This window comes from Aythya ferina (genome assembly GCF_964211825.1).
Source record: "Aythya ferina genome assembly, chromosome: 8".
NCBI classification, from domain to species: domain Eukaryota; kingdom Metazoa; phylum Chordata; class Aves; order Anseriformes; family Anatidae; genus Aythya; species Aythya ferina.
In genome coordinates, this window is record NC_140304.1 from 3247353 (window position 1) to 3273251 (window position 25899).

The 25899-nt window shown below is 39.8% G+C and overlaps 1 protein-coding gene across 5 annotated transcripts in view; it reads left to right on the top strand.

Annotated features, from left to right (window-relative positions):
- The window catches only part of LOC311440273 (uncharacterized protein), a 233276-nt gene that overhangs the window by 47895 nt on the left and 159482 nt on the right, over positions 1 to 25899 (top strand). Inside the window, exons 2-6 of one of the 5 annotated variants that reach the window (XM_084526952.1) lie at positions 17638 to 17669; positions 18311 to 18510; positions 19635 to 19745; positions 20883 to 21063; positions 21813 to 21907. The exons of 2 other annotated variants lie outside the window; for them this stretch is intronic. In XM_084526952.1, the coding sequence (XP_084383078.1) occupies positions 17638 to 17669; positions 18311 to 18447 (169 nt within the window). In that variant the 3' untranslated portion in view covers positions 18448 to 18510; positions 19635 to 19745; positions 20883 to 21063; positions 21813 to 21907. Of the gene's footprint in view, positions 1 to 17637; positions 17670 to 18310; positions 18511 to 19634; positions 19746 to 20882; positions 21064 to 21489; positions 21674 to 21812; positions 21908 to 25899 lie in introns of those variants that run through there. 2 more of the 5 variants (XM_084526951.1, XM_084526953.1) reach the window with 2 other exon arrangements.

The following is a 25899-nucleotide window of genomic DNA, read 5'->3' on the forward strand; positions in this document are numbered from 1 at the left end:
TACTTCATATTTATTCTGCAGATTAGATTTCTGATTTTTATTTAATGCAACGAGAGTTTAACCTAGAAGATACCATCACCCTTATTAATAGCATAGTACATGGCTACTAGGAGTAATGCATGATTAAAAAGTATCCAAAGAATGAAATTAATAACTCAGAATATTTAAATCTGCTTTTACAGGAAAAGCTGTCTTGGTTCTAAGTTGGATTTTTATTGTTATTTTTTATTGTCACTTGTAATATCAGTGACAATTCTGGGCAGAAGGAATCTCAGAAGTTTCAAGCTTAATGTAGTTTAAACTACATGAAACTTTTTTTTTTTTTTTTTTGGCTTCTGTTGTTCCCCGATGTGATACTTGCAAAAGTGACAGCAGCCTGCAACATTCAATAATAGTACTCCCTTCTAAGCACTATGTGCAAGAAAATTAGGATATTCTAATATTCTAGAAACATAAAAGCATATTTATCAATATATATTTCATATTATCCATTTATTCATGTTAAAGGTAATCCAGGTAAAAGCATGTTATGCTAGGTACTTAGGAACGTAAAGTTTGGACTTGTTCTTTCTCTTGAGCCTGCCTCTTTTGAGGTCTGCTTAATAAGAGCATATCTAATTGAGTTCTTCATGATTTCACTGTGAAAACAGGGAAAAAAAATATATTTCAACCCAACTTTAACTCTAGTTCATGTATTAGCCTAATGAAAATTAAATTAAGTCTTGGAACTGTGAGTACAAATAAATTCTGGAGTGAGCAGCACATGCTTTGTAGTATGTCAGCGTTCAACAGATCTCTAATATTAATGGTGAAAATTCAATTATTCATTAAAATGACTCTTCACAGCTCTGAATTATTTCTGTGGATGCAGTGTAAGCTGGGGTGGAGCCCAGACCCTCTGGCCCAGTCCCCCAGGCCGCGTGCACTGGAGCCGATCCTTGGTAGCTCCGTGGGGCATTGTATGAGTTGTTGGGAGGCATTAGTCAGGAGTACCAGAAATGTGTTGGTTCTTCCATTTCCTTCTCATTTAGTTATCTGATCAATCAGTGGGCTGACAGCATATCAGGTGGGGGACTCGAATCAAATAATTCCTCAGCAGTTGTGAATATTTTTCATGTGCCCTCTGGGCATGGGTCAGGCTTGCTCTGCCCAGCTCCCAGCCCCAGCTGCAGGAAGCAGTGTGCCCACGGAGCCTTCTGAAAGGGGGAAAGTGGGGATTTAATTGGAGAGGGTGATCCCTGCTACAGCTCTTGATTATCAGCAGCCATTGTATCCTAAAAATAACGAGTAATAGGATGGTGCTGTTAGTGATGGCACCTCGGCTGGTGGGTAGCATATTGGACAGGAGTTTCTCTCTGAACACCATTGTTCATCTTTTCATTGGAATGTGCTTTATTAAGGAATATATTGCAATTTGCTTTCAGCATTGAAGATCCTCTTAAATTCTAGAGAAGCCACTATAAGTTGTGCTGGGAACTTTAGTATAGCTGTTAAAGTCGGTGGCAGCTGTCAGCCTCACAGTTTGGGAACTTTTTTGATGGCGAACATACCTTGAAAGCGTTCTGCGTGCACAGCTCAAAATATTAACTCTGCTCCTAGGAAAGTGTAGACGAGGACGGTGAAGTTGCCAGCTGTCATTTTATTTCAGTGTGCATTTATTTATTTATTTATTAAGTTACCCTGTTGTCATCATGCAAGTGTAGCGGTGGGTGGAATGGTGGCTTGTTTTTAGCTGCTGATTGGTGTCAGGGCTGCATCTGGAGTTTTAAAATAGTCTTCCTGGTGCTGACGGAAAGATTTTACCCATCACAACCATCTGACATCCTTTTAAACATGGCTTGTATTTGCTGTCATGTCACATCTGTGAGAACAAATCCTAGGTTATTGTATCGCAATTAGGCAGGTGTATTGTGGCCATGAGATTATACTCATGGCAGATCTCAAAAAGGTAATGTGGAATTTTGCTCTTAAGACTAATAAAAATCAATGCCTCTATTATTACCATTTGCATTTTCTGTGTCTCAAGCCTCAGGATGAGAATTCTATAATAAAAATTGGCTGTTGGATGTTTGGGGAAATGAAATGAAAGCTAAAATAACAAGAATATAATGGTAGAGAAGTTTAAAAGCCTTCCTTCTTAAGGAAATGAGGCTGGGATGACTGCATTGTTAGTGTGTCTTAATAACCTCTGATGTGGCTGGCCAATTTAGCCAAATTTGACAGGTGGAGAGAGAGCTCAAAGGTGTTGAGTTTCTAGAAGTTTTGTAAGAATTAGAGTCTGGAGGGAAGAGAAAGAGATACATTTGTACCCTCGCTGCAGGAAGAGCTGTAGGTTGATCTTCGTTAATGATTAGGCCTTGGAGAACTGGCAGACAGGAGCTCTGCCAAGACCGGAGCTGAGACATTTTACCTGACCTTGCTTTCTTATCCATCATCTCTAGGGAATGTCCCAAACCAACACAAGGAGGAGAAGAGAAGCAAGTTGCATGGGGAATACTTTGATGTGAGGACAAAGTTGCCCAGTAAGGGGGAGAGGGTGCTATGTGCCAATCCCCAAATCAGGAACATGATACTGAAGTTTTTAATATCCGTTTTGCCTGATCTGTTACCTATAGCATAAGTTTTGGAACTTTTTTTTTTTTTTTTTTTTTTTGTGTGTGTGTGTGTGTCTGTGAGCATGATTCTCCTGGCCCATCTCCAGTGGATCAGGTTGGGCTGGGTTGAGAGAATTCCCCAGTGATGGAAGGCTGTTTTGTGGGAATCACTGCACTGTAGCTCACAGTGCTCTCTGTAGTGTTGCTAAAGGTCCTGGGCTGTGGGGGCTGCGTTGCCCACCCCCTCCATCCCCCAGGGTTGCTGCCTGAAAGTATTGGATTCAACTGTAGGGGCTGGCTGGGAAAGTTTCACTTTCCACTGCTGTATGAAAACCTATCAGGTAGTTTATTATTCTTGATTTTCCTCTCTTGCTTTTATTAAAATAGGAATCGTGAAATGACTGCCACAGAGTATTTCATAAGTCTTGGCTCCTTAATGGATCCCCACATAATTTTGATATACATCCTCTTGGGTTTGGCAACTGTAAAACAACTGCTATAGCTTTCACTGTGGCAGCTTTTCTGCAAAATCTGTTCCATAAAATGGCATGTTAAAGGTCTTCAAATGTTTCCTTATTGTTGCAGGCTTGCAAGGCACCACCCTGAATTGTTTATTATACTTCTGCTCTTTCTTACTCTCCTTAAAGAGTGTATTTTTTATTAGGTCTTGTTCCTCAAGGACAGATCCACTGTACGAGGCTTGTTACACTCTTAATGGGCTTTCCTGTCACTTAATCTTGTACACGGGCCATGGAACTTCAGGAATCTCTGAGACTTAATGTTATTTAAAAAGTGCCTCCTGCTTCTTCTCTAATTAATTGCAATCAGAAAGGCTAGTTGGTGGACACATGGTGTCGCAGCTTCTGTGAAATACTGCCTGATGGCTATAAACATTGCCATATGTTCTCTGTGAAATATTGCCATAATCACTGGCAACAGGAGCAGCTGATAGGAGATGAAGGATTAGTTCTTCTCCTTTTTCTGCTTTACTTTCAAAATCTTTCAAAATCTGTGAAATATTTCCTGATCACCTTAGTGGCTTTTTAGTTGCTGTTGTTATAGTGGGTTTATTTTCTTGTAAAGTATTATTGAAGTAACTTTTTGGCTTTTTTATATTATGGCTGCCAGCCTTTGCTTTACATAACGTGACCATTTGCTAAAGCCACTAGTTAATCAAAGTAAGCAGCTAGTTTAAAATGATTTTTTTTTTTAATTAAACAATATAGTTTTGCTATAAAGCTAAATAGTTCAGAAATTAATAAGAATTCTCAAACTTGACAGTCAATGAGCTATAGCTTTTATCTAATTAGGAAGTTTCTGTTCTTCATTGTGTAATATAGGTAGAAGGATAATTTGGGGGGCGAACTGTTAACCGGTGCTTTTGATTGTGAAGAAGTGGAATCTTCAAAGCTGTGATCTTAACTAACACTTATTTATTTATTTATTTGCCTTTCAAACGAGGTGGCTGCTTCAGTTTGTGGCAACATCTGCCAGCATTAGTAAATAATGCTGTTTCCTGTGCTCATACAGCTTCGATAGCAGTAGCCTAGTAAGAAATAATACCTTTCAGTAAAACAGTGTATTTCAGATTGTTCATCGGTGTTTCTAAGAAGCTTTCCTTTGTATGTTTTGCCTCTGACATTAAGTTTTTAACACTTTGGCCTCCATTATAAGGAGGCCATTCATTAGAAGCAGCAATCCTCCAATTACTACAACACAGCTAGAAGCCTCAAAAGACTGCTTCCACAATAAGTGTGATTCAATAAGAGAAAGGCAGTGCATTAAGCATGTAAAGTGTTTTTGTGTCTCTGGTTAGAAGCATAGGGCTCTCATGGAGGTAAGCAAACAGAATTGATTCTGCTCCTTTTATTAGAATTGGTTTCTTTTAAGCACTGCTTTTCTGTCTCAAATTACTAATTCTAATAGGGTATTTGCTAGCTCCAAGAAAAAATTTGTTTTATTAAAGCAACAAATGGTTTTACATGCCCCTCTATACTTTGGGAGTTGTGGGCTATTGAAGCAAGTTCTGTCTTACATGCACAGCTCAGGCTATTAAACTGTACACAGGTGATTGATCTCTTTAATAAAACCCTGTTCTTTAGTAAGGAAAGAGTGATAAAGATAAACAAATGTACTCGTTTGTCCAGTGCTTTGGAGATTACAGTAACATGAGGACATCAAGAATGCCATTTTAATGAATAAGGTAGATGAAACGCATCAATTTGGACTTCATTTTAAGCATGTCTAGAAACCAATACGCTTTAAGTTAATTTGATCCATGCTTTTCATTCGTTTGTAACACCACGTGCATTTTAACAGAAAACGTTTCATACTTTAGCAAAGACAAGACCTGGCAGGTAGAAGACTGGCACTTTCTGCACGGATATTGAGCGACAACTTTGTAAGCCCACTCTCCTGCAGCTCACTGCAGCTCTGATCCTGCCGTGTGTCGATGGACACATGTCACGAGCACGCCTGAGGGGGGCTGACTCTGGATCTGGGTGTGGGGAGGGATAGCTAGCGAGCTGCCCTGGAAATATAAGGCTATACAGATCACTGTGGTCCTAACACCAAAAATTGTCTGCTGTGCGTGTACTGGGTTTGGTTGTTCATTTGTACTGATGTTTTTCAGGAATAACTCTGCTGATGCCGACAGTTACACTGTTTTTTTATTTTTTTATTTTTTTTAAGACAAGTGTGAGAGAAGAATCAAGCCTTCGTTTCTTTTGCTGTTCACTAAAAAGCATTCTTTCCATGGCAACCCCTGTTTCCATGGTACATACTGTATTGCCCTTCAGAGAAGCTTTATTAAGAGACATATACACACACATGCTGTCATGTGAATGTGGTCGCATTTTATAGCACTCTAAAGGAAAACTACAGTAAATTGTCTTTTTTTTTTTTTTTTTTTTTTCCCAAGTTGTAGTGCTTTTTTCATTATACAGTGTCATGAAAGATTATTGCTGCCACTGTTTGGTAGTGTCATGGGAATGTAATAAAACATGGTTCTCTGTACTATTGTTAGAAGGATATTCTTCAAACTGCTGTATTTACCAGTACATTAAGATCATTGTTTTCTAAACTCTTGTGAAAGTTGGCATAGAAAGTAATCAACCCCCTTTTATTACTTTAAAAATAAATATATAGTGAAGATTTTTACTCTTCGGTTCAGTGTGGGAAATAATAGAGATATTAGTGAATTCATAGGCTAATCTTCATTTTAAAAAGAAGGAGCGAACCCACAGAAAAATTGTGGCTTTTTCTCCATAATGATACCTATTAGAAGCTACTTTGAAAGAATGTTTAAAATTAACTAAATTTACAAAAGCAAGACATTGTACTCTCGTTTTTGACTACAAAGTTGGAGCTGTAAAGCTCTATTAAAAGTTACGTCATTAACTTTACCTTTAGCAAGTTTGTTATAATCACCCTTTTAGACTTTTCTACCCACTACCATTTTGAGCTGTAATGGTATAAATACATAAAAAATACAGTCTTCAGATATGCAAAGACATCATTCAAGTATGTGTTGATAGGCTACGTGGCTCTTTTTTTTTTTTTTTTTCCATGAACCTGTTTATTTAGTGTCTGCTTTTCAAATATTCTGTTCCAGACCTGAATTAGAAGATCCACCCAAAGTGGAGTAAACCTAAAACATACCCATTTTCAAACGAGATTGCTGCCTCATAGAAAAAGCTCTTAATTTCAAAAATGCCATTATAAAATTCTTGCAAGAATATTAGAGCTAATCCTTCTCTAAGCGGAAGGAAAGAAACCTTGCCTGTCATCTGAGCTTGTAAAGTAGGATTGTCCTTTCCAGACAGCTTCTGTGGTGTCTCTTTCTTTCATTTGGTCACAAAAATCATAATTATTGAAGTAATATTTGAGTTCATATGGAAAAAATTACACCAAAAAGTTCGGAGAGTCTGAAGGATTCACCACATGAAAGAAGAAATGTAGCTAATAGCTGTGACTGCTGGTGAGGCTGGAAAAATTCAAGTAAGGTGATGAAATGTCAGGAACTTATTTTGAGCACTTACATGTAACCTTCAAAGTTCAGTTTATTAGTCAGTAGACTGAAAGCTTGTATATAAATTAGAGGCTTTTATTCTTCTTTCAGATGTGATTGTTTTCCTTTCATTGGGAACAGAGCCCCTTAGCAGGGGCTTCATAAACATCTCTTTGTAAGATTTATGGTTTAGTTTCAGATTAATTTTTTTTTTTTTTGATACAATTGAAAGTGTCATTTTAATAAACAATTTATTCCTTTTACCAAACAGCCTTGGATTGATGTTTGTGGAAGTGCTGGGAAAATAAGGAAGGAACAAAAGAAGAATTTTACTTTGAAATCACTGAATACACCCATAGCTGCACTCTCTACTGTAAGACTGCAGTGGCGTGGCACCCAAATGAGCCATGGAAGTCAGTGATAATGCCCTTAGCCATAAAGCCATGCTTAATTCTATTTTTCCTTTTGTGAAGTCTAGGTTGACTGTCCTGAATGATCAAATGCGAGTAGATCTTACCAACAGTCCTCACTGCTGGTAAGTCAGATGCGTACCAAGCGATGTTACTATCTGGCTCCTCAGAAGGAGAAAAAATATTATTTGTCAGTGGGACAGTTGCTTGCTGTGTGCCACCCTGGGATGCATTGCCGTGTTAGTGCTAGTAACTGCAAGGCAGGAGTAGGGCAGCTCCTGAGGGACAGGGGCAGGAGGCAAAGAACTATCAACCAGCAGCCCACCTGGGAGGCTGGTGTACCTCATTGTTCTTCAGGATTGTGCTGTAGCAGAGCAGAACATTTTGGATAGTTTAGGAAAAGTTCAAAGCATCATTATGGCTGTTCCTCCAGATCTGCACAGCTCAGCAAGCCATGCCTCCTGCCTGAGGATGCAATGCCTTGCACCACAGTGGCTGTCCTACCAAATGCTCAGGAGCCACAGAGAAGCTGTTGCAAGCTCAGTGCTTTCTGTGGCCTCCTCTGTGTATGTGGAAAGGCAAGGAGCCTAAAATGGTCTTATCCTGCCTCTGAAACCCAGGTGACCATTTGGTGATGGGCCCTGTTGTAGGGCCTGTGCCAGGCTGCAGGCCTACACTTGGGTTAAGGGCCTGGAGGTGCTGACAGGATTCACACAGACACTAGCACTTGCTTCTGACTAAAATCTGTAGAATTTGTGGAGAAAAATCCCGGAGTCTATGAGGGACTCTGCCATTGAGCTTAGACCACTGCCTGCTGATGTCCCAGTGTTCTCCTGCCTTAGCTCCCTGGGCTGCTGGGAAGGGCAGGTGTGTGGGCAGGGCCTGCCAGGCCTGTGAGGACATCCTATGGGGCCTACAGAACACACATACTTTTACTTCAAAGTAACATTTTGCCAAGTAAATGCAGTATTCCTCAGGACTGTAAATACATCCCTGTGTAGTGTAATTAAGTAATGTGATAAACATTGTTCAAGCAGCTCGCTGTAAGCACAGAGCTGATGCACAGACAGGTGTCTTGCTCAGCATGGCTGTCAAGAGGATGGGACGAAGCCTTTCTGCGATGTCCTATCCTCCCATCCCTAAGGAGGTGCTCAGCCCTGCTGTGGCTGCCTGCCTGGCAGGCATTCCTCCTGTGGAGGCAGCCCTGTGCACCTCAGTGGTCATCTAGCTTGCAACAGAAACACACTCAATTCTGCATTGTAATGGTGCCTTAATGATGACCGAAATGTGTTTTGTAGTGGATGTTGATAACTAAATACTTACTCCATATATAGACATTCAAGTAATTGGAAATTGTTATAGCCTGGGTACAGTTTAGATGGCTAGAGAGTATCTTAGTATTGAAGGTTAAAATCAATAGAGTGTGTTCTGGTTATTTTTCAGATTTCTGTTGTATATTTAACATGGTATATTTGTATCATGGGCTCTCATTCCTGTAAATCTGAGCTCTCTTTCTTGAATGAACGAGGAGATAAACAATTGAATTTGAAAGGTACTTTATGCAACAGAAAAGCAATTTTGTCCCTGGTTATCAAAGGGCAAGAAGCAAACTAACAATTGGATGCTCAGTGTTTATAACCCTTATGTTGCTGGTTTACCCTGCACCTTATAGGAGCTCTGTTTTTTGGCTGTGCATGTTCCCTGTGGCCAGGGGGCCCTGCTGCCCTGTGAAGGCAAGCTCCACTTGGCATAGGCTGCTGCTCTGAGTGTTCACTGGTGGAGGGGGTGCTGGCTGCTCTGGCTGCTGTTCAGACCTTTGTAACCTGTCTGGGAGGGTGTTGGAACCCAAGGAAAGCAAACGTGGCTGGGTTTGGTACAGACACTGTTTACGCTGGTAGCGTTTTAGCACCTTTGACTTTGTAGTTCTAGGAGACTTGAAAAAATAATTAAAAAGTTATGACAGAAGCAATTGTTGAGATTGAAGTTGTCTGCCTAGCTGTGTGTCTCTGCAGTGGTGTAACTGAGCTGTGGCCTTGAATAGCATTTGATCCCAATAGCTGTGATTATACTTAGATGTATTTAATAACAGTAGTTAGTTGAAGTGTTTCATACTTTAACCTTAGACTTCTATTAAAAACAAAAACAAAACTTAATGCTAGGAAGCTTGGAATTGGGGAAATAATACTTAAAGTAGGACCTGGATGTGCAGATATTTGTGGAGGCCTGGAATAACAAGAAAAGCTATTTAAGGACCAATCTGAGAGAGAAAATAACATAATTGTCAGCAATATAGCTTTACCCAGACAGTGGTCCAAAGCAAAGTAACATTTTACTTGAGAACTTGAGATTTTTCCATCTGCCCTTTGCACTGGGGTTTCAGTTCCATGTGTTTTGAGAGGCCTGTCCTACAAGGATATCTGAAGCCCAGTGGCTGGCAAAGGCACTGAAGCTGGGACCTGGTTGTGCTCAGCCAAGGGACGCTGCAAACTTGAATTTAAAAATTAAAATTTAAACTCTTTGTAAAAAACAAACAAACAAAAAAAAAACATTATTAGAGCTTTTTTTTTTTTTTATTACTTTATTTTGATTCTGCAAGAGTACTTTCCAAAGTCATAGAATCATAGAAACACAAGGTTGGAAAGGACCTACAAGATCTCTAGTCCATTTCCCCTATCACCACTACTACCCACTAAGCTACTAAATCATATCTCGTAGCACCTTCTCCAGGCACTTCTTGAACACTGCGAGGGACGGTGATTCCACCACCTCCCTGGGCAGGCCATTCCAGCACCTGGCCACTCTTTGAGAGAAAAAGTTTTTCCTGATATCTAATCTAACTCTCTCCAGGCACAACTTGTGGCCATTTCCTCAAGTCCTATCACTAGTTATCTGAGAGAAGAGGCCAACCACCTCCTCATCACAACCTCCCTTCAGGAAGTTGTAGAGTGCAATAATGTCTTCCCTGAGCCTCCTCTTCTCCAGACTAAACAATCCCAGCTCCCTCAGCTGCTCCTCATTAGTCTTGTTGTGTTCCAGACCCCTCACCAGTTTTGTTGCCCTTCTCCGGACATTCTTCAGGGCCTCAATATCGTTCTTGTAGTGAGGGGCCCAAAACTGAACACAGTACTCGAGGTACGGCCTCACCAGAGCAGGGTACAGTGGGGTGATCACCTCCGTGCTCTTGCTGGCTACACTATTACACTACTACACTATACAGGCCAGGATGCCATTGGCCTTCTTAGCCACCTGGGCACACGACTAGCTCATGTTCAGCCCAGCATCGATCAAAACTCCCACGTCCTTTTTCTCTTCACAGTCTTCTAGCCACTCTGCCCCAAGCCTATAGCACTGAATAGGGTTGTTGTGGCCAAAGTGCAGGACCTGGCACTTGGCTTTGTTAAACCTCATCCCATTTGCCTCAGCCCAGCAGTGTAGCCTATCCACATCCCTCTGAAGGGCCACCCTACACTCAGGCAGATTGACACTACCTCCCAACTTGGTGTCATCTGCAAACTTACTGAGGGTACACTCAATCCCCTCATCTAGGTCATCAATAAAGATATTAAACAATGTAGGCCCCAGTACCGACCCCTGGGGGATGCCACTTGTAATGGGATGCCAGTTGGACTTAACTCCATTAACCACAACCTGCTGGGCACGGCCCTCCAGCCAGTTCTTTACCCAGAGAAGAGTATACCTGTCCAGGCCACGGGCAGCCAGTTTACCCAGGAGAATACTGTGAGAGTCCATGTCAAAGGCTTTGCTGAAGTCAAAGTAGACTACATCAGAAGGAGATGAGGTTGGATAAGCATGACCAGCCTTTCATGAACCCGTGCTGGCTGGGCCTGATCCCTTGGATGCCATGCAAGTGCCATGTGATCTCACCCAAGATCATTTGATCCATAACTTTCCCTGGAACTGAGGTCAGGCTGACAGGCCTGTAGTTCCCCAGGTCCCCTTACGGCCCTTCTGGTAGATGGGAGTCACATCAGCAGTCTATATAATTCATCTCAGTAGTTGTTTCTTGACTGAAACATTACAAAAATTGAAAGCAAAACAAACAAAAGACAAAATAACAAAAAAGAATCTAAGTAGAATTACACTAGATACTTATGTCAGCTTTTTTAATAGGAGTGAAAAACTTTTTCTTATGAGCTGTGTGCTCTCAATAACAGAAGGTTTTTCACACCAGCTTCCCTTTTATTTAAAGGACAGCTTTCAAAATGTTAGCAACAAGTATTACCCATGTCTCTTTTCTCCAGTGTCAGCAACAGTGACACGGAAAAGAAAAATTAACAAAATTCAAAACTGCTTAGCAGTAAGTACTAAGGTAATAATATCTTGAAATCAGTTGTCTCAGACACAGTTCAGATACCTGTTTGAAGGTGAAGAAAAAAGATTTTTATTTCTATACTCATGATCAGTTAAAGCTGGTAAATCACACTTCTTTGTACAGCTACTTCACATAGTACTCTAGGCTCAAGTTTATCTTATTTTGGGCTGTTTTGTTAGTGGAGTTTTACCTGTGTGAGGACAGTGTTTAATTTGATTTCCATCTTTTCTTTGAAGAGGAGTAATAGATGGTTTTATACTTTATTTTCAAGTCCTAATCAGTTTTAGAGACTACTGAGAGTAAAGTAAACTTCTAGAAATGAAATTGTGTGTATGAGCAAATTTGAAATTGAGATCTACAAAGTCAATGGAACCCGCATGTGTTGAGATTCATGTAGACTGTGACAGGTTTAGTTTGATGGTTTTTATGTATTTCATTATGAGATTACAGCTTCTTCCTGATCTCTTTTTTGGGTAATGGATGCTAGGAAAATGAAAGCACAATACTATATGCTAAATATACTTTTTTTTTTTTTTTTTTTAATAATTCTTTATCTAGTTATAATATTTTAGAGATTTTGTTAATATATGAAGATACTGGAACTGGGGTAGCACCAGAGGGCTCTTAGGATGCATCTGCATCAAACTATGGAGCTGCTATGTTTGAGAAGTGGTACTAGAGCAGGTCCTACAGAGATGCAGGTTCATGTTTGGTAAACAATAATTACTAGCATTGCCTCAGCTTACAGCTCTGAACTAGTTAACAGGGCAAATTCCCTCAGTGTTCTGTGGCAAAGGTTTTGGGTATTTTTCAAAGAAAATGAATGCACTTTGCTTATCCTTTGTCAATGGTAGTTACAAATAGAACTACAATTTCATGTAATAGCTATAAACCATTACTCTAATGGTTTGACAAATACCTGTGAGGATAGACTGCAATATTTCATCTGAGAAAGGGCTGAATATTAAATAAATGTAACCTCCCATTGGGTCTTGCCTTAACCTCCTACTGGTTTTGGAAGGTGAATTTAAGAGCTGAAAGCATTTTAGATTAAATGTTAGGGGAAAGGTTCAGTAAGACCTAGACAGCAGATTAGCACTTTGTGCTTGTAATAACAGTCCTTTCCCTCTTCCCATTATCTCTTCACACACATCATTGCAAAGTACTGAATTTAACTTGAGACAGGTGTACAGTTGACTTGTACTGATCATCTAATAGATATTGTTGTGGACAATTAATGATATTTTTCTCCCCCCCTTTTATTTTTTTTTAATACTATTTATGATGTATAAGACTAAGAGTTGGGATTTTCCTATTAACTATATAAACCAAACTTTTCAGTTCAGTCTTTAAGACCAGTATCTCAGAGGGAAGGTTCTCAAGTCATGATAGCTTTTGCTTTAAAAGCTAGAAATAATGAGTTGTTTTTAATGTTTAATGTGGGATGGTATTAATGGAAGTAGATCAGGAGGTTTTAAACCATTTAAAGACTCTTTCCCAATCCAGAGGAAACACTTCCTATAAATTCTTCTTCTTACTGAAAAATGTTTGTGGCATTTGTTGATCTCAATTGGAGAGAGCGAGATAATACCAGTGTGAAATACTTCCGTGCCATTATGAAAAGAAATGAATTACTGACCATAGTAAGAGTATATTTTACATGGTAGCAATGTAGTATGGAAATACTTAAAGGCATATGCAGAGAGACTTTAGAATAATTCCCGATTATTTTAGTAATAGCAATAGTAAAGCAGCAATTGGAATAACAAGCCCTTTAATTTTAAGGTGGGAAAGAGAAAAACATTAGAAACTGTATGTAATGTCCCTTTTCATTCTATATTTTTATTTTCTGTCAGGAGAAAGCTATTTTGAAAGGATTATTCAGGTTGTAATTATTAGAGCAGACAGCCAATGAAAAGGCTATTTGTCTTTCTAGAAAAATGATGGTTATCAATTATGTCATAGAGAACAACTTAAAATATTTTGAAGTTGTTCAGGTGCTTTTCTGCAATCAAAGTTCAATAAGTAATGAAATGAACCCACAAACCAAACTGATAAGCAAATCTCTATCATTGAAACTAAATTGCTACTGTCAAAGTACTTGTTCACCTGCTAAAACCTCTGTTTTTCATTCTTCCGAGATGTTACAGTACCTGGCTTGTGCCTGTGACGTCTTTTACAAGTTAGTTGACTTCTAAAATGCTTTGATAGATACAAACAGATCTAATGAGCAGATAACATACAAATTATTCTCTGTCTCTGAGTGAAAGATGTGTAACTATAGAGAAGCATGTAGATGTTCTTGCCGTTGAACTATCCTGGATCAAGCAGGTAGCCAGCTTGTTCTGCAGATGGATCAGCAGGCAGAGCAGGATGGTTCTGGTGCCCAGGTGCTTCAGCGTGTTTTTGTTCTTGAGTTGAGCCAGAAACCAATCTTTTGTAAAAAGGGAAAGCAATAATGAGTCACTCACAGATGTCTCAAACACAATTAGAAGCTAAATGTCTTCCTACAGTAGCAATAATAATATCGCATTAAGGGTTGAAGGCCATCAACCCAGTCAAATGTGATTAAAAACAAACAAACACACACAAAAAAAAAAACCACACTTTTATGGTCTATGTATTATTTGTTACTTTGCAGTTGCACCAATGTTGGGCTAAATGCTTTCCTGTAAATGCTTTCCTGCAGCCATAATATTCTGACCTCAGCAAGGAGTGCCTAATTTGACAGGTGGTAGTTGTTGAGGAAGGAGTGCAGGATGCAGGTGAGGTTGTACTGGTGAAGTGATGAATATTACTTACATCCAAATACTGTGACAGTCTGGTTTCATATAGCCTGACCTTGTCCGTTCAGTGTTTTGCTTTCTCTGCTCTTCTTAGCCACTTCATTTCAATCCTGTTTTCACTAGTGAGGTAGCCAGCCCCATAGAGCTTTTGTGTGGGTACCTTCTTCCAGTTAGCTGTGAATAAGTCAGTGGGAGTCTAGCAGGGCTGCTGATGGAGCCTCTACAGGTGTTGGAGAGGAGTACTGCCTCCTCCTGTGGCAGCCTTTGCACTACTGAGGAGGATGCAAGCCTCAGGGAAGGAAGCAGCCATTGGAAAAGAGCAACCTGGTCTCTCAGGTGTGTCTGACTTCAGTTGACACCTCAGTGTCTTCTTGCAGTGAGGTGCTCCTGTAGCGGGGAGCACAGGCAGGAGAATCAGGGGCTGCAGTGGGAGTGTGGCTGATGTTCAGTGTACTTTTGAAAAAGGTTGCAAGAGGAAAAAAAACACCGCAGTGTAAGAAGTAGGAGTGTCATATCAGAGCACCTGCAATGCTTTTTAACAAGCAGTGTGAAGCGATGGAAGAGCGGCAAAACTTCTAAGTGCTTCCTTACTGGCTTTAAGGCCTGAAATACAAGATGAGGGAATTGTTTGGCATGAAATGATGACCCCGAAGAAACGGGCCCGGTTGCTGGGCTATATTGGCTTTATAGGAATGCTGAAGAGGGCATACAGTCAGGGGAGTGGCGCTGTATGTATTTTATCAAGTATAGCAGCATAAAAATGTTACAGTAAAAGAGAAGGGCTGTGGAACCATGTTGGGCAGAAACACTGTGCTCTAATAAAATTGTAGAGCTAAGATTGTGTTACCAGCCCCCTGCCCAGTGCTGTAAATAGTGCTCAGGAAATGTGAAATAAGAGTAGAGAAACTGCAAATTCAGGACAGGCAGTGACAGTGGGAGGCTACAACCGAGGCCCATAGAGGCTGGACCAGTACCTCCTTGGGATGCGAGGCAGAGAGGATGGACGTGCAAAGTGGCTGCTTCCCAGAGCACCCAGTGCTAGGACTCCGAGATGAAAAGGTGCAGTCCTGGACGTGGTCTGGAGTGGTGTGCAGTGGCCAATTCTGAGAGCTACTTGGTGATCAGCAACCATCGTAGGATTAGGTGGAACTTCAGAGCTGAAGAGAGCACAATAAATATGTGCAGCATGTGGTCATGCACATTCAGGTATAGTGTCTGCAGAACATTGGGGCAATTGGTCAAATAAACCCTCTCAAACCTTAAGGAATTGTGCAGGAAGCCTATAAGCTTGTTGTAATAAAGTTTTTAGAAGCCCCCAGATATGATGCATGCTAACAAGGTAAAACTACATCATCCCTAGGAGCCTCCCTCAATAAGAAGGCCAGGGGAGGGCATGGTAGCAAAATGGATGGCAGCTGGAAGAGGGAAAGCCTGCCTGAATTAGTAGAAGAGGAAAGTCCTGAGAACATTGCAGGACAAATACAAACAGGAAATTAAAAATCCACATAAGGAATTAGAAAAATGCCTTACCAAAGGATGCTTAAGTTTCTAGGAAAATTTCTGAAGCATATCAAACCCAGAAAATCCATGGGACCAGTTCATGACATCAGCATAACTGGGGGCATTCAGAGAAAAGGCTGGGGAGGAGATGCTCAGTGAATTCCCTGTGCCGAAGATGGATGTTGCAGCCTCATGTAGCAGAACCTGTATGTACTGAGGAGGTCTTCGGAGGAATTAAATTGCAAACACCCCAATGCCGTTATCACTATTTCCTTTTGAGGTTTTTAAAGTTCAAGATGGGGACAGAATTTCTGGACCCTCTGTGGGGAGACAACATCTGTTGAAACATAAGGCAGGAATGAGACCTACCCTGGTAGGTCTCTTTTTTCATCCTATGTGTGTATGCTAATCAGCTAACAAATGGCAAAACTAAATAAAATTTGTACTATTGTACATGCAAACTTGAGAGGTGCACTTTGTGCTGTTTTTTTCCTAGAATGATTTCTCAAGCACAAGCATGTCTTAAAAAAACCTCTGCTGTAGTTAATTTTGTGTTCTTTTCAAAAATCAAACTGCTGAAAATTAAAGTAGCTATTTTTGTTGTTTCATTGGGATTACGGGGCACAGGGTGCATAAATTTAATTGCAGAAATATTGCTATGAAAATAGCATTTATTTTTTGGTCAATATTTAGTTTGTAACCAAAAGAGTATTTTTCATAAACTTTTTAGTAGTTTTCTATCCCTTTCTCCCTTAGGCAGTGATGCAGCTTTTTTTTTTTTAACATTGTGTGCGGGCCCCAAAACCGTATGAAGGTAAAGCAAAATTTATATTCACTAGTTATACATTCAATGTGGAATGCTTTGTATTTTTTTTTTTTATTTGCTTTTAATGTGAGTATCTGTAAAAACCCTCAGGCAAATCACCAATAGCAAGTCTGTAATCTTTGCTGGCTGTTGGAATAAGTCCTTTTCTCTGATAAATGAGTAGATCTGTCTTTCGGAATCTGAGTCTATCTTAGTCAACCGTTTCTGAAATGTTGAGGGTCCCTCTGGAGCCAGTTCTTCTATGCCTATGGTCATGTATAACTTTTCTTTTTCCATGAGGTCTTCCTACCATGAGGTAGAAGTCAAGATTTTGACTCCCCTAAAATGAAGTTGAAGTTTTATTTAAACCAGTGTCCTCTGTAATGTTTACACTGTGGTTAGCATTTCCTCAGAAGTATAATTGTTTTTGTTAAAAGTGTGTGTAAAAGGGCACAATACAGAAAAATCAGGCTAGATAAGTTCTGAATATTTTTATGACCTTTATTTATTATTTCTGGTATTCCAGGTAATTTATGGGAAACATAACTAAAATTGTTTTTTTTTTTGATCATGGTCAGCGAGATAATGATCAAAGTATATGGAACACGGGACTGCTTGGGTGATGTCTAGGAGAGTTGCATTGCCATTAGACCTGTTATCTTCAAGGTTCTTTGCAAGACACTTTGGAAAAACAGAGTAAATAGAGACTATTGAGAGCTGATTGATTATATTCCCGGGTTTCTGATAACTTTACAATCTCTAATTGTCTTTGATTTTTTGTGCTTTTCTATAGTGTGAAGAATGCAAAACGAAAGTTTGATCAATTTTTGTTGCTCCATAAAAATATTTGCTCATGTGAATAGCATAAGCAGGCCTGGGGCCTTTGTGCAGGAAACCTTGTGAAATCGTTAAGAAAATTTAATTACTCCCTGAATGAGAAACTGTCTGACCCTGCTCAGCCGAGGGAAGCACACACGCATCTTATGTACCATTACAATTGGTTTTTAATTGCTGAGTTTGTTAAATTAGAAATCTGTTTGGGCTGAAGATAAAGTACTGTATGTACTTAGTACCCATATGCGTTATTTTGGGATTGCTGTTTAGTTGCTAGGCTTCACGTTTCTTTTAGAGATATGGGATACTTCACATCCTTTCTCCCCATTTCTTTCTTTATCTTTCTCCCTTTTCCCATTTTGTTAGATGGTCTGTTCATGGAGTGGATTCAGGTGGAGGTAAGGGAACGGTGTGGGTGGCCTCTTGTGCTTATTAGCTGTGCCACCGAGTTTGGAGATAGGCACAAGCACCAACCTTGGCAACTGAAACTGAGCCAGTCATAACTTTTTGTCCACAAACCACTGGCAAGATTTCTTGTTGTCACTGTTGAGCAGCTGGCTTCTGCCCCTGGTGGAGGATGCATTCTGGCGCTCAACTGTACTTTTCTGAGCACTGTTGTCATCAGTTGGGACTGCTCACACAATTCTTACATGATAAATCCTTTTGTTTTTTTCATCAGTCTCAGTTGCATGATCCTTTGATTTCACATTTTTTGTTCATACTGTTATTGCCATTTCCTGGGAGGCAAAACAAGGTGTCTGCTTAATCTAAGTCGTCACTTAAAAGCTTTTTATGTGAAACAAAGAAACCCATTTCTTGGGTTAATTGTATGGCCCTAATAACTGTATGTCCCTTTCCAGAAATGATTATTATGTTTGAAATCCTGTAGTTCAAGGTCTTTTTTTTTTTTTCTTTCCCTAATTCCTGCCTTTTGATGAGGAATATGTAAAAGAAATGTATGAGCGTACATTATTTAGGCAGCTTCATTATCCGTGCATTTGAGAATTCTCACAAAGCTTTCTCCTGTATCTGTTGGCAGGCTCACTGTACTTGCCCATCAGGTGGAAGAACTTCTCCCAGCCCCTGAAAGGAGATCGAAATAGAGCCATCCAAACTCAGCTCTGCTCTGCTGTGATTGCAGGGAAGCAGTTGCTCACCCAGCACGAGGGTGCTTGAGCTCTCCCTCCCGGGGGGGGCACCAGAACATGCAAGAAATGCTCTGACCTACACATCAGCTTGGTAATTTCTGCCATTTCTACTTCCCAAATGCAAGGCTGCCCTTCAAGAAGCCATTTATCACTTTCTTTTGAACAATGATTCCATGTCATTGTAGTTGTGAATAGTGCCTGGTCCCTGCTCAGTCTTTGAAAAGAGCTACTTTAAAAACTATACCTGTTTGTTGCATTCATCTTTCACTAAAGCAGTGACCTTGTTTATATGCCCATCCTCCAGTTTATTTTCAAAATCTTTGATCTTCTTTGGTGTATTTGTTGGAGGAATGTCAGCCTGCAGTATCTCACATCATGTAGGATGTATCAGTTAATGAAGATACAGAGCAAAAGTACTTGCATTTTTTACACGCATGGTTAATTTATTATCCTGAAAAGTCTACTGCTGAGCAACAGTAAGTGTAGCCAGTATTTGCCCTTATGTTTGTGTGACTTGTCCATGTATCCCTTCTTTATCCCAAATTATGCTTGAGATTAATCTTAATCTTCAGTAGGATGCTAGGTTTGGGGCAGCCTTCGCTGGGTCTGTTTCCATGTGGTAAGATTAAAAATTGTGCCAACTTTCCCAGCCCAGCTTTAGAGAGGAGATGGGGAAAGAGTTAAAACTCTGCCTCCCTCTTTCCACACCTTCCTATAAACCAGCAGGGGGTTTGCTCTTTTCATGGAAGTGGAGAAGCAGACAAAACTTTAAATGTTGGAAGCAACATGCAAGCAAACAGTTGTTCATAATTCAGGAAAGAAATAAAAAGGGGAAGAGCTTATGAGGTAACATCAATGTATGTATCTTCTCCTTCTGGTCTCTTGGTCATTGGCCCTTCAGTCTTTTGCTGAGTCTTAATTTGCAAATAAGCAGAAGAGAAAAGAGTTCACTTAGCTGTGGCTGATGGAACTTGGTGTATATTATACATACACTGTGTGTACAAAGAACAGAAATGTCATCATACTTCTCTGTTAGGGTACTGTTATACCACTCAAAGTGTGCTTGATTGTGGTTAATTTCCTGTGTTACAAGATGAGAAATTGGAGTTTTAGGATTTATGCAAACTTTCTGTTGTTGCACAAGACAAAATTCATACAAACGGGTGGAAGTGTTGTGCTACTTTGACTATTTCCCTCCCCACACACCTCTTACAGGCCAAAGGATATGCTAGTTACCAATCTGTGATCCCAGGACAGAAGGCAGAGCATGGCCCCTTTCATTGTGGATGATTGATGTAAATGGATTACAGCCACTTCACATACTCGGTAAGAACCAAAACATTTAAACATGTTTTTTGGTAGCCAACTAATTTTAATGAGATGGGATGAAACTATTGTCAATACCAGTAATAATTGTCTGGCCGTTAGTCGAATGGAATAGATATCAAGAGAGCATAAAAAGATGAAATAACATAAAGGATCTTGTTGCTTAGGACAAGTTTATTAATATCCATATATTAATGGAATAAAATAGCATTTTGTCTCTAGGTTAGTTGATAGTCCCGTGTGTGAGAATCCAAACCTTTTTCATTGTAGTTTATTTCATCTCTTCTATTGGTCTTGTGAACTTTGCCACGCAGATGCAGGGTGTAGAGCCATAATGACTACTGTAGTTTTAGCTATTTATTAGGCACTGAAGCTGTTTAGATGAGGCACTCTTCTTTCTCCGTGTTACAGGGGTAGACATTGCTGACTCTATGGGAACTATTTTCTGTCAGTTAAATGCCTTTTGTGCATGATTATTCACTTATTTGGATACATTTTGTCAGAAAGAAAAAGGAAACGGAATAAATCATTCAAATTTAATCTTTCTGGATGCAGTATCCTACTCCTGTCCTTTGAATACTGTTCTAAAACCACATTTAGACCTACACTTAGGTGGCTGTATTAGAATTAGTTTTTGTCATTAAGGCTAGTTCCAAAGCAAAGAGTAGTTTTCCTGCAGGTGATCTTGCTGTTGAAACTCTGCACATTGCACCATTGACTTATTTGGGGTATAGGCACTAAGGCTCAAACTGATATTTTAACAGCTCACATTGCGCTATTGATTCCAGCAATTCAGTGAAGTTGCATAATTCAGTTTTTTTCCTAGCCACTTCCATTATAACATCCACATTCACAAACAAGACTTCATGGTGGAACAGATCCTTTTTTGTAAGAGTCTCTCCCTATTCAAAAGTCTGAATCAAAACCATCTCGTCTTATTGACTAAGAGATAAATTTGATGTTGCCTGGTCCACCTCCTTATACAGACACATTTTGACACAGTGTATTTGAGTGCTAATAATGACATTAGAAGATGTTGGAAAGAGATCTAATTCAGCATGCAGAAGTGACTTTGCTGTCATCTCCTATTTTCTGCACAATTGACAGCAGATACTTGGGGCTGAATTTTTCTTTCAGGTCAAATTTCCAAGGCATGAGACTGTCTGTTAGAAACAGATAAGACCAAAACCAATACTGAAGTACTTGTTGGAAGTGTTAGCAGTGCTGCGAATTTAAAAAGGATGCTTCAGTTTTCTGCACAGGACATGACACAACAACATATATTTTACTAGCAGTGAAATCCAACCAGCAACCCCATGTAAGTTTTCAAAATTTCTTACTGGGAAAATTTCATAGGAGAAACCTTATCTGGGGGAGAATAAAAGTTGTTTATAACTACTGCAGCTGTTATGTCACACTCTCTAGCCAATATGCTCTGAGATTCTTTAAAGAAATCAAAGTAGATGTAGTACCCTCACGGTCTGAAATGGTAGGTAACATATCAAGCTATAATTGTCAGACAAATCTGTATTTGTATCTCATTTTTAGTATGCAAGGCACTCAAAAGTAGAAAAAATATGAGGTTTTAAAGCAAACAAACCCAAAATGTCCCCTTCCTCCTCTTCCCACCCCTAAGGAAAAAAAAAAAAAAAAGGAAGAAAAAAACACTTTCCAGCAATGAGTGCTGTAGACATTTCAAACACAGTTCTCAAACTGCATTTTGTATCTTTTCTCTCCTTTTCAGGGGAAAAAAAGAGCTGGGCAACTTTTAGTTTTCCACTGGTGGATGTTACTATCAAAATTAACTGTGCAAAACCTTGCTTGAAAGGCACCTGTGAAGAATAACTTCTGAACAACCTATTTCTGTGCAGCCACTCCACGAGTGGGTGAAGCACCATGCACTGATGATCTGAGACATCCTCAGCTGCATTTACAAACACAAAGCAATGTCAGGGCAACTCGGTGAATCTGTCAGCTCCATTCCTGATTCATAGTTGGTTTTTTTTTTTTTTTTTTTTTTTTTTTTTTTTCTGCTTTCTGATGTCTTTTGCCTTCCCTTTCCCCCAGGTAAGATGAACTTTTTCAAGTCATAGCATTAGCTAACAGCAGTGGGTTTTCTAATGAAAGCTGTCCTTTATTCTTGCGAGCAGAGGAAAAGTGATTAGGTTGAATGTTTTTGAAATTTGTTTTTCTAATGTCATAAAAGTGTGTATCATAATGTCCCAAGTACTGTCATAATAAAGTCTATTTGGCCTTGTGTCAGCTCTCTGGGATTGGATGATACAAAAGAAACAGCGAAGAGCACTTCCAGATTATAGCAGTACTTCCTGGGTACATGCTGCCCCCCACCCTTCAAGATTGGTAAATCAAGACTGCCTTGACCAGTGGAAGCATTGTTACACGTTATAGGTCTTGGTAAATGTTCGTACTTCTCATTCTTCCCAGCCTATGTAAATTTTTATTGCCTAATTTCTGTAGCAGTTGTTTCCTCATTTTAATTGTTTGGTGGATCAAGTGACATCCCTTTTGGTATTACTAGTTTTGCTTCTGACCCTGATTCTTGTGTTGGAAGAGATCATGAGCAGTGATTTCCCCTCTGTGTCCATGTCACCTGTCATTGTATACATGTCTATCACAATGTCCATTGTCTTCACCCAGGCTGAGGCATTGTGATCTATCTAATCATCTTTCAGACAGAATTTGTTTCATAGCTTTTACCTTTCCTCTTACTCCTTCTAGCAGGGCAGGGCAAACTGGAACTACACAGAAGTATTCAAGTGTCAGTATTGTATTTTTATAAAGACACGTTATATGAAATACTCTTTTCTCATATCTGGTCCTTTCCTAATAACTTCCATCGTTGCATTTTCCTTGTGAAATTTTGGAATATACCTGAGAGATTTTGACAGTGTTATTCAACATAATCCCAAAATCCTGAATGGTGATGGCTGGCGTTGCCCAACTATTTTCTATGGAAAGCTAATTCGCTGCTCCCACCCCCTACTGCCCCATGAGTATGTCTTCACATTTTTCTTCTTTTGAATTTAATCTGCTGTTGCATCTAGCACCTCGTCACTTTGTATCATAAATTTCTTTGAGTGTTTCACTGTTGCTAAGTTACTTGGGGCTGTAAGGAAAGGAGCATTTCCAGCAAGCATATTCACTTCCATATTAACTTTTTCCAGGCTATTTATGAAAGTTCTGTGTTTCACAGAATTGAGCACACATCTCTAAAACCCCACTGGAGATCTACTTGTAAAGTGCTGTGCTTCATCCTTGAAACAAAAGTAGCAACATAGGCTTATTCACCTCTGTTACGTGCATTCCAGAAAGTTAGCTTGGAAATCAAGACATGGTAGGTGCAGGATTTTTTGTCTAGTAATATGGCAGGAAGTCTCACAGGTGAAGGAAGTGGTTTAATTGGGAATCAGAGATTGCTTTCACAACCTGATCTTCTGACAATGGTAAAGGGTGACCAGTCATACACTGCGCCCTATGCTGTTGGCATGGGTTTGGTCTCTATTACCAGGAATTCATTGTGTGAAGCTAGATCTTTTTTCTCTTGGAAAATATGCTAATTTGAATTTCCTTATCCTAATTAACTGCCAAAATTAATTGCTTAAAATCAACTTTTTTTTTTTTTTTTTTTTTTTTTTAAACTGGAAACTGTACTGAAAATACTCCAAAAAGAATTTTGAAAAGTTGAGGTGAAGGGTGGTAGTTTGGCTATGTGTTTGCAAACATGACAACATGACCCCAACAAAGGGGAAGGGTGTCCTTTGTTGAGTAGTAAATGTGCTGGGGAGACAAATGCATTTTTTTCTCTTTTGTCACGGTAGGAAAAGACCGTGAATGTTCAAGAACTATGGTCTGACACAGCAAACAGTTTTCTTTCTTGTTTGTTCTTTCCCTGCTTAGGGAGGTGGGGTGGGAAGAATTTGAAAAATACTGCAATGTTTTGATATTTTAATAAACAATCCAGGAAATTGAAAGTTTTCGTTGTGACAGTTTCAAGATGAAATGTTTTAACTCCAATATCAAAACTAATTTTTCAACTTGAAGCATCTTTTTAAGAGGCAAAAAGCAATCCATTGTGGAGATGGCCAGTCTTTGTCCTGGGTGATGTCCGGCACTGATAATCCAAAGATACAGGTGCTCCATGCAGAAATACGAGACTTCTGGTTTTGGATTGTGATCATTTTTTTCATAATCACCTAACAGGAGTAAGGTGAAGACAAGAAAATTATACAGGCTTAAAAAGTATCAGAAGTAACCATTCTGGAGATTGCTACCACATAGGGCGCATCCCTCTAAGCGAGAGGGATGGGAGGACTTGGGCCTCACTCTGTGCTCATCAGCAGATCTCAGGCAGTCCCAATTTAGAGCAAATCTGCCTGCTGATGGTTCTCAATCGTGAGATGTGAAGCTAACTTATGCATAATATGCCTATCAATTTTTATCCATCTCTAAGTAAAGGTCCTTTAAGCTCTTTTTCTCAAAATGCCTTTTTTTTTTTTTTTTTTTGTAAGTAACTGTGAAAGGTTGAGACTGGGTTGTGGTGTATGTAGAACTGGATACACAAGAGCAATACAGCATGTGAACATCTATTAAAATAGAAAATTTACCCACAGAAAATACGTTTTACAGCTAGAGGGTAAATATTTGTTATGGGAGCATTGAAGTGATTTTTACTAGGCCAGTATTTTGAGCTGGTAAACGATTATCACCCATTCAAATGGCACCAATATATCAAAGATTGAAATAGCTAATGCCATGCTAGGATATCATTTTACAGCCCTATAAATTTCAAATGTATTATTAGGGCAGAAAGCATAAGCATATTGAATATTTTTCATTCTATGGTAAGGAACAGAAATAGTTGGAAAATAGTTTTCTCATAAACATGGAAAATGTGACCAGGCTACTCCCAGAATAGTTAAAATGAAGTGCACAGGGTATGGCAAAGATGAGGTAATAAATTGTGGGAATGTGTTTTTAGTATATTTTGTATGTAATAAAACTTCATTTCTTTTGCGAGCATGTATTTACTTTTTTTTTTTTTTTTTTTTTTTTTTGCTACTGTTACCTTGCTTGTAATAAATTTTGCACCATACTGTGCAAAGTAAGCAATACAAAACCCAATGATCAGACTTGCAGTAAAAAAGAAGTGATAATATCTTCCTACAGCTGCAGCGAGCAGCGGGCTACCCCCGTCTGTGTCTGGACTCTGGTCGAGCCCCAAGGATCTCCAGGCAGAGCAGAAATGAGGATGACCTGGTTCCAAAACCTGCTCCTCAGGATGCTGAAGAGCACTGAAGAGCAACTTACTCAGCGTGGTTCAAAGTGGCTCGTGCTGTGCCTGGGACCTGACTTGCCTTCGATTTGATGTCCCGTGTTACCTCCCCTGTCCTTCGCCCGTGCCTGGGGACTGGCAGTGTTGCTCAGGGTGCTACGTTGCAGCTCTGGACTTGGCACAGCCTCTCTGCTCCTTCCTGGGCTGCCTCCTACTGACAAAAAAATCCTGTACATAACAGTGATGAATAGGGACAGCACTCCACAGCAGTGTGTTGCCCGCCATGGTGTTTAGTTGAGATTAGTCTTCTGGCTACATGCTTGTCCCTTGGCCTACCACTGGGTTTCTGGGGAGCCCCCCGGCTGTGAAAAGCAAGGTGTTTTCTGTGTGGGCACTGTACCTTAGAGAGCAATTACCTGTGTGGAAAACACAGCTGGGATGAAGATTTGTACCTACAGAGGTGTTACCTCTTAAGACTGAACCCCCCCTCATGCTGGAAGGCCAAGTAGTGTGGATGCTGCTGGTGGCAGTTGCCTTGGTGAGGACTGGGGGCAAAAATGAAACACTTTTTTCCTTCCTATTAAAGCCCTTATGGCAGTCACTGCCTTTTTTGAAGGATGCCTTCTTGATTGTTTTAAATTTAAGTTAGTGAAGGAACCTGAGTGCTGTTACCTGTGCTGGCAGTGTTGTGTTCGTGGGCTTGGTAACTGGTGGATCGTTTTCTAGTCATGCAGAAATGGCTGTATCCACTTGTCCTCCTCCTCCTCCTCCTCTGCTTTCTCTTCAGCGAAACCAATGAAGTTTCTTAATATATGTGGAAAAATGAATCCTGATGAGTTAAACAGATTTAATTTTATTTAT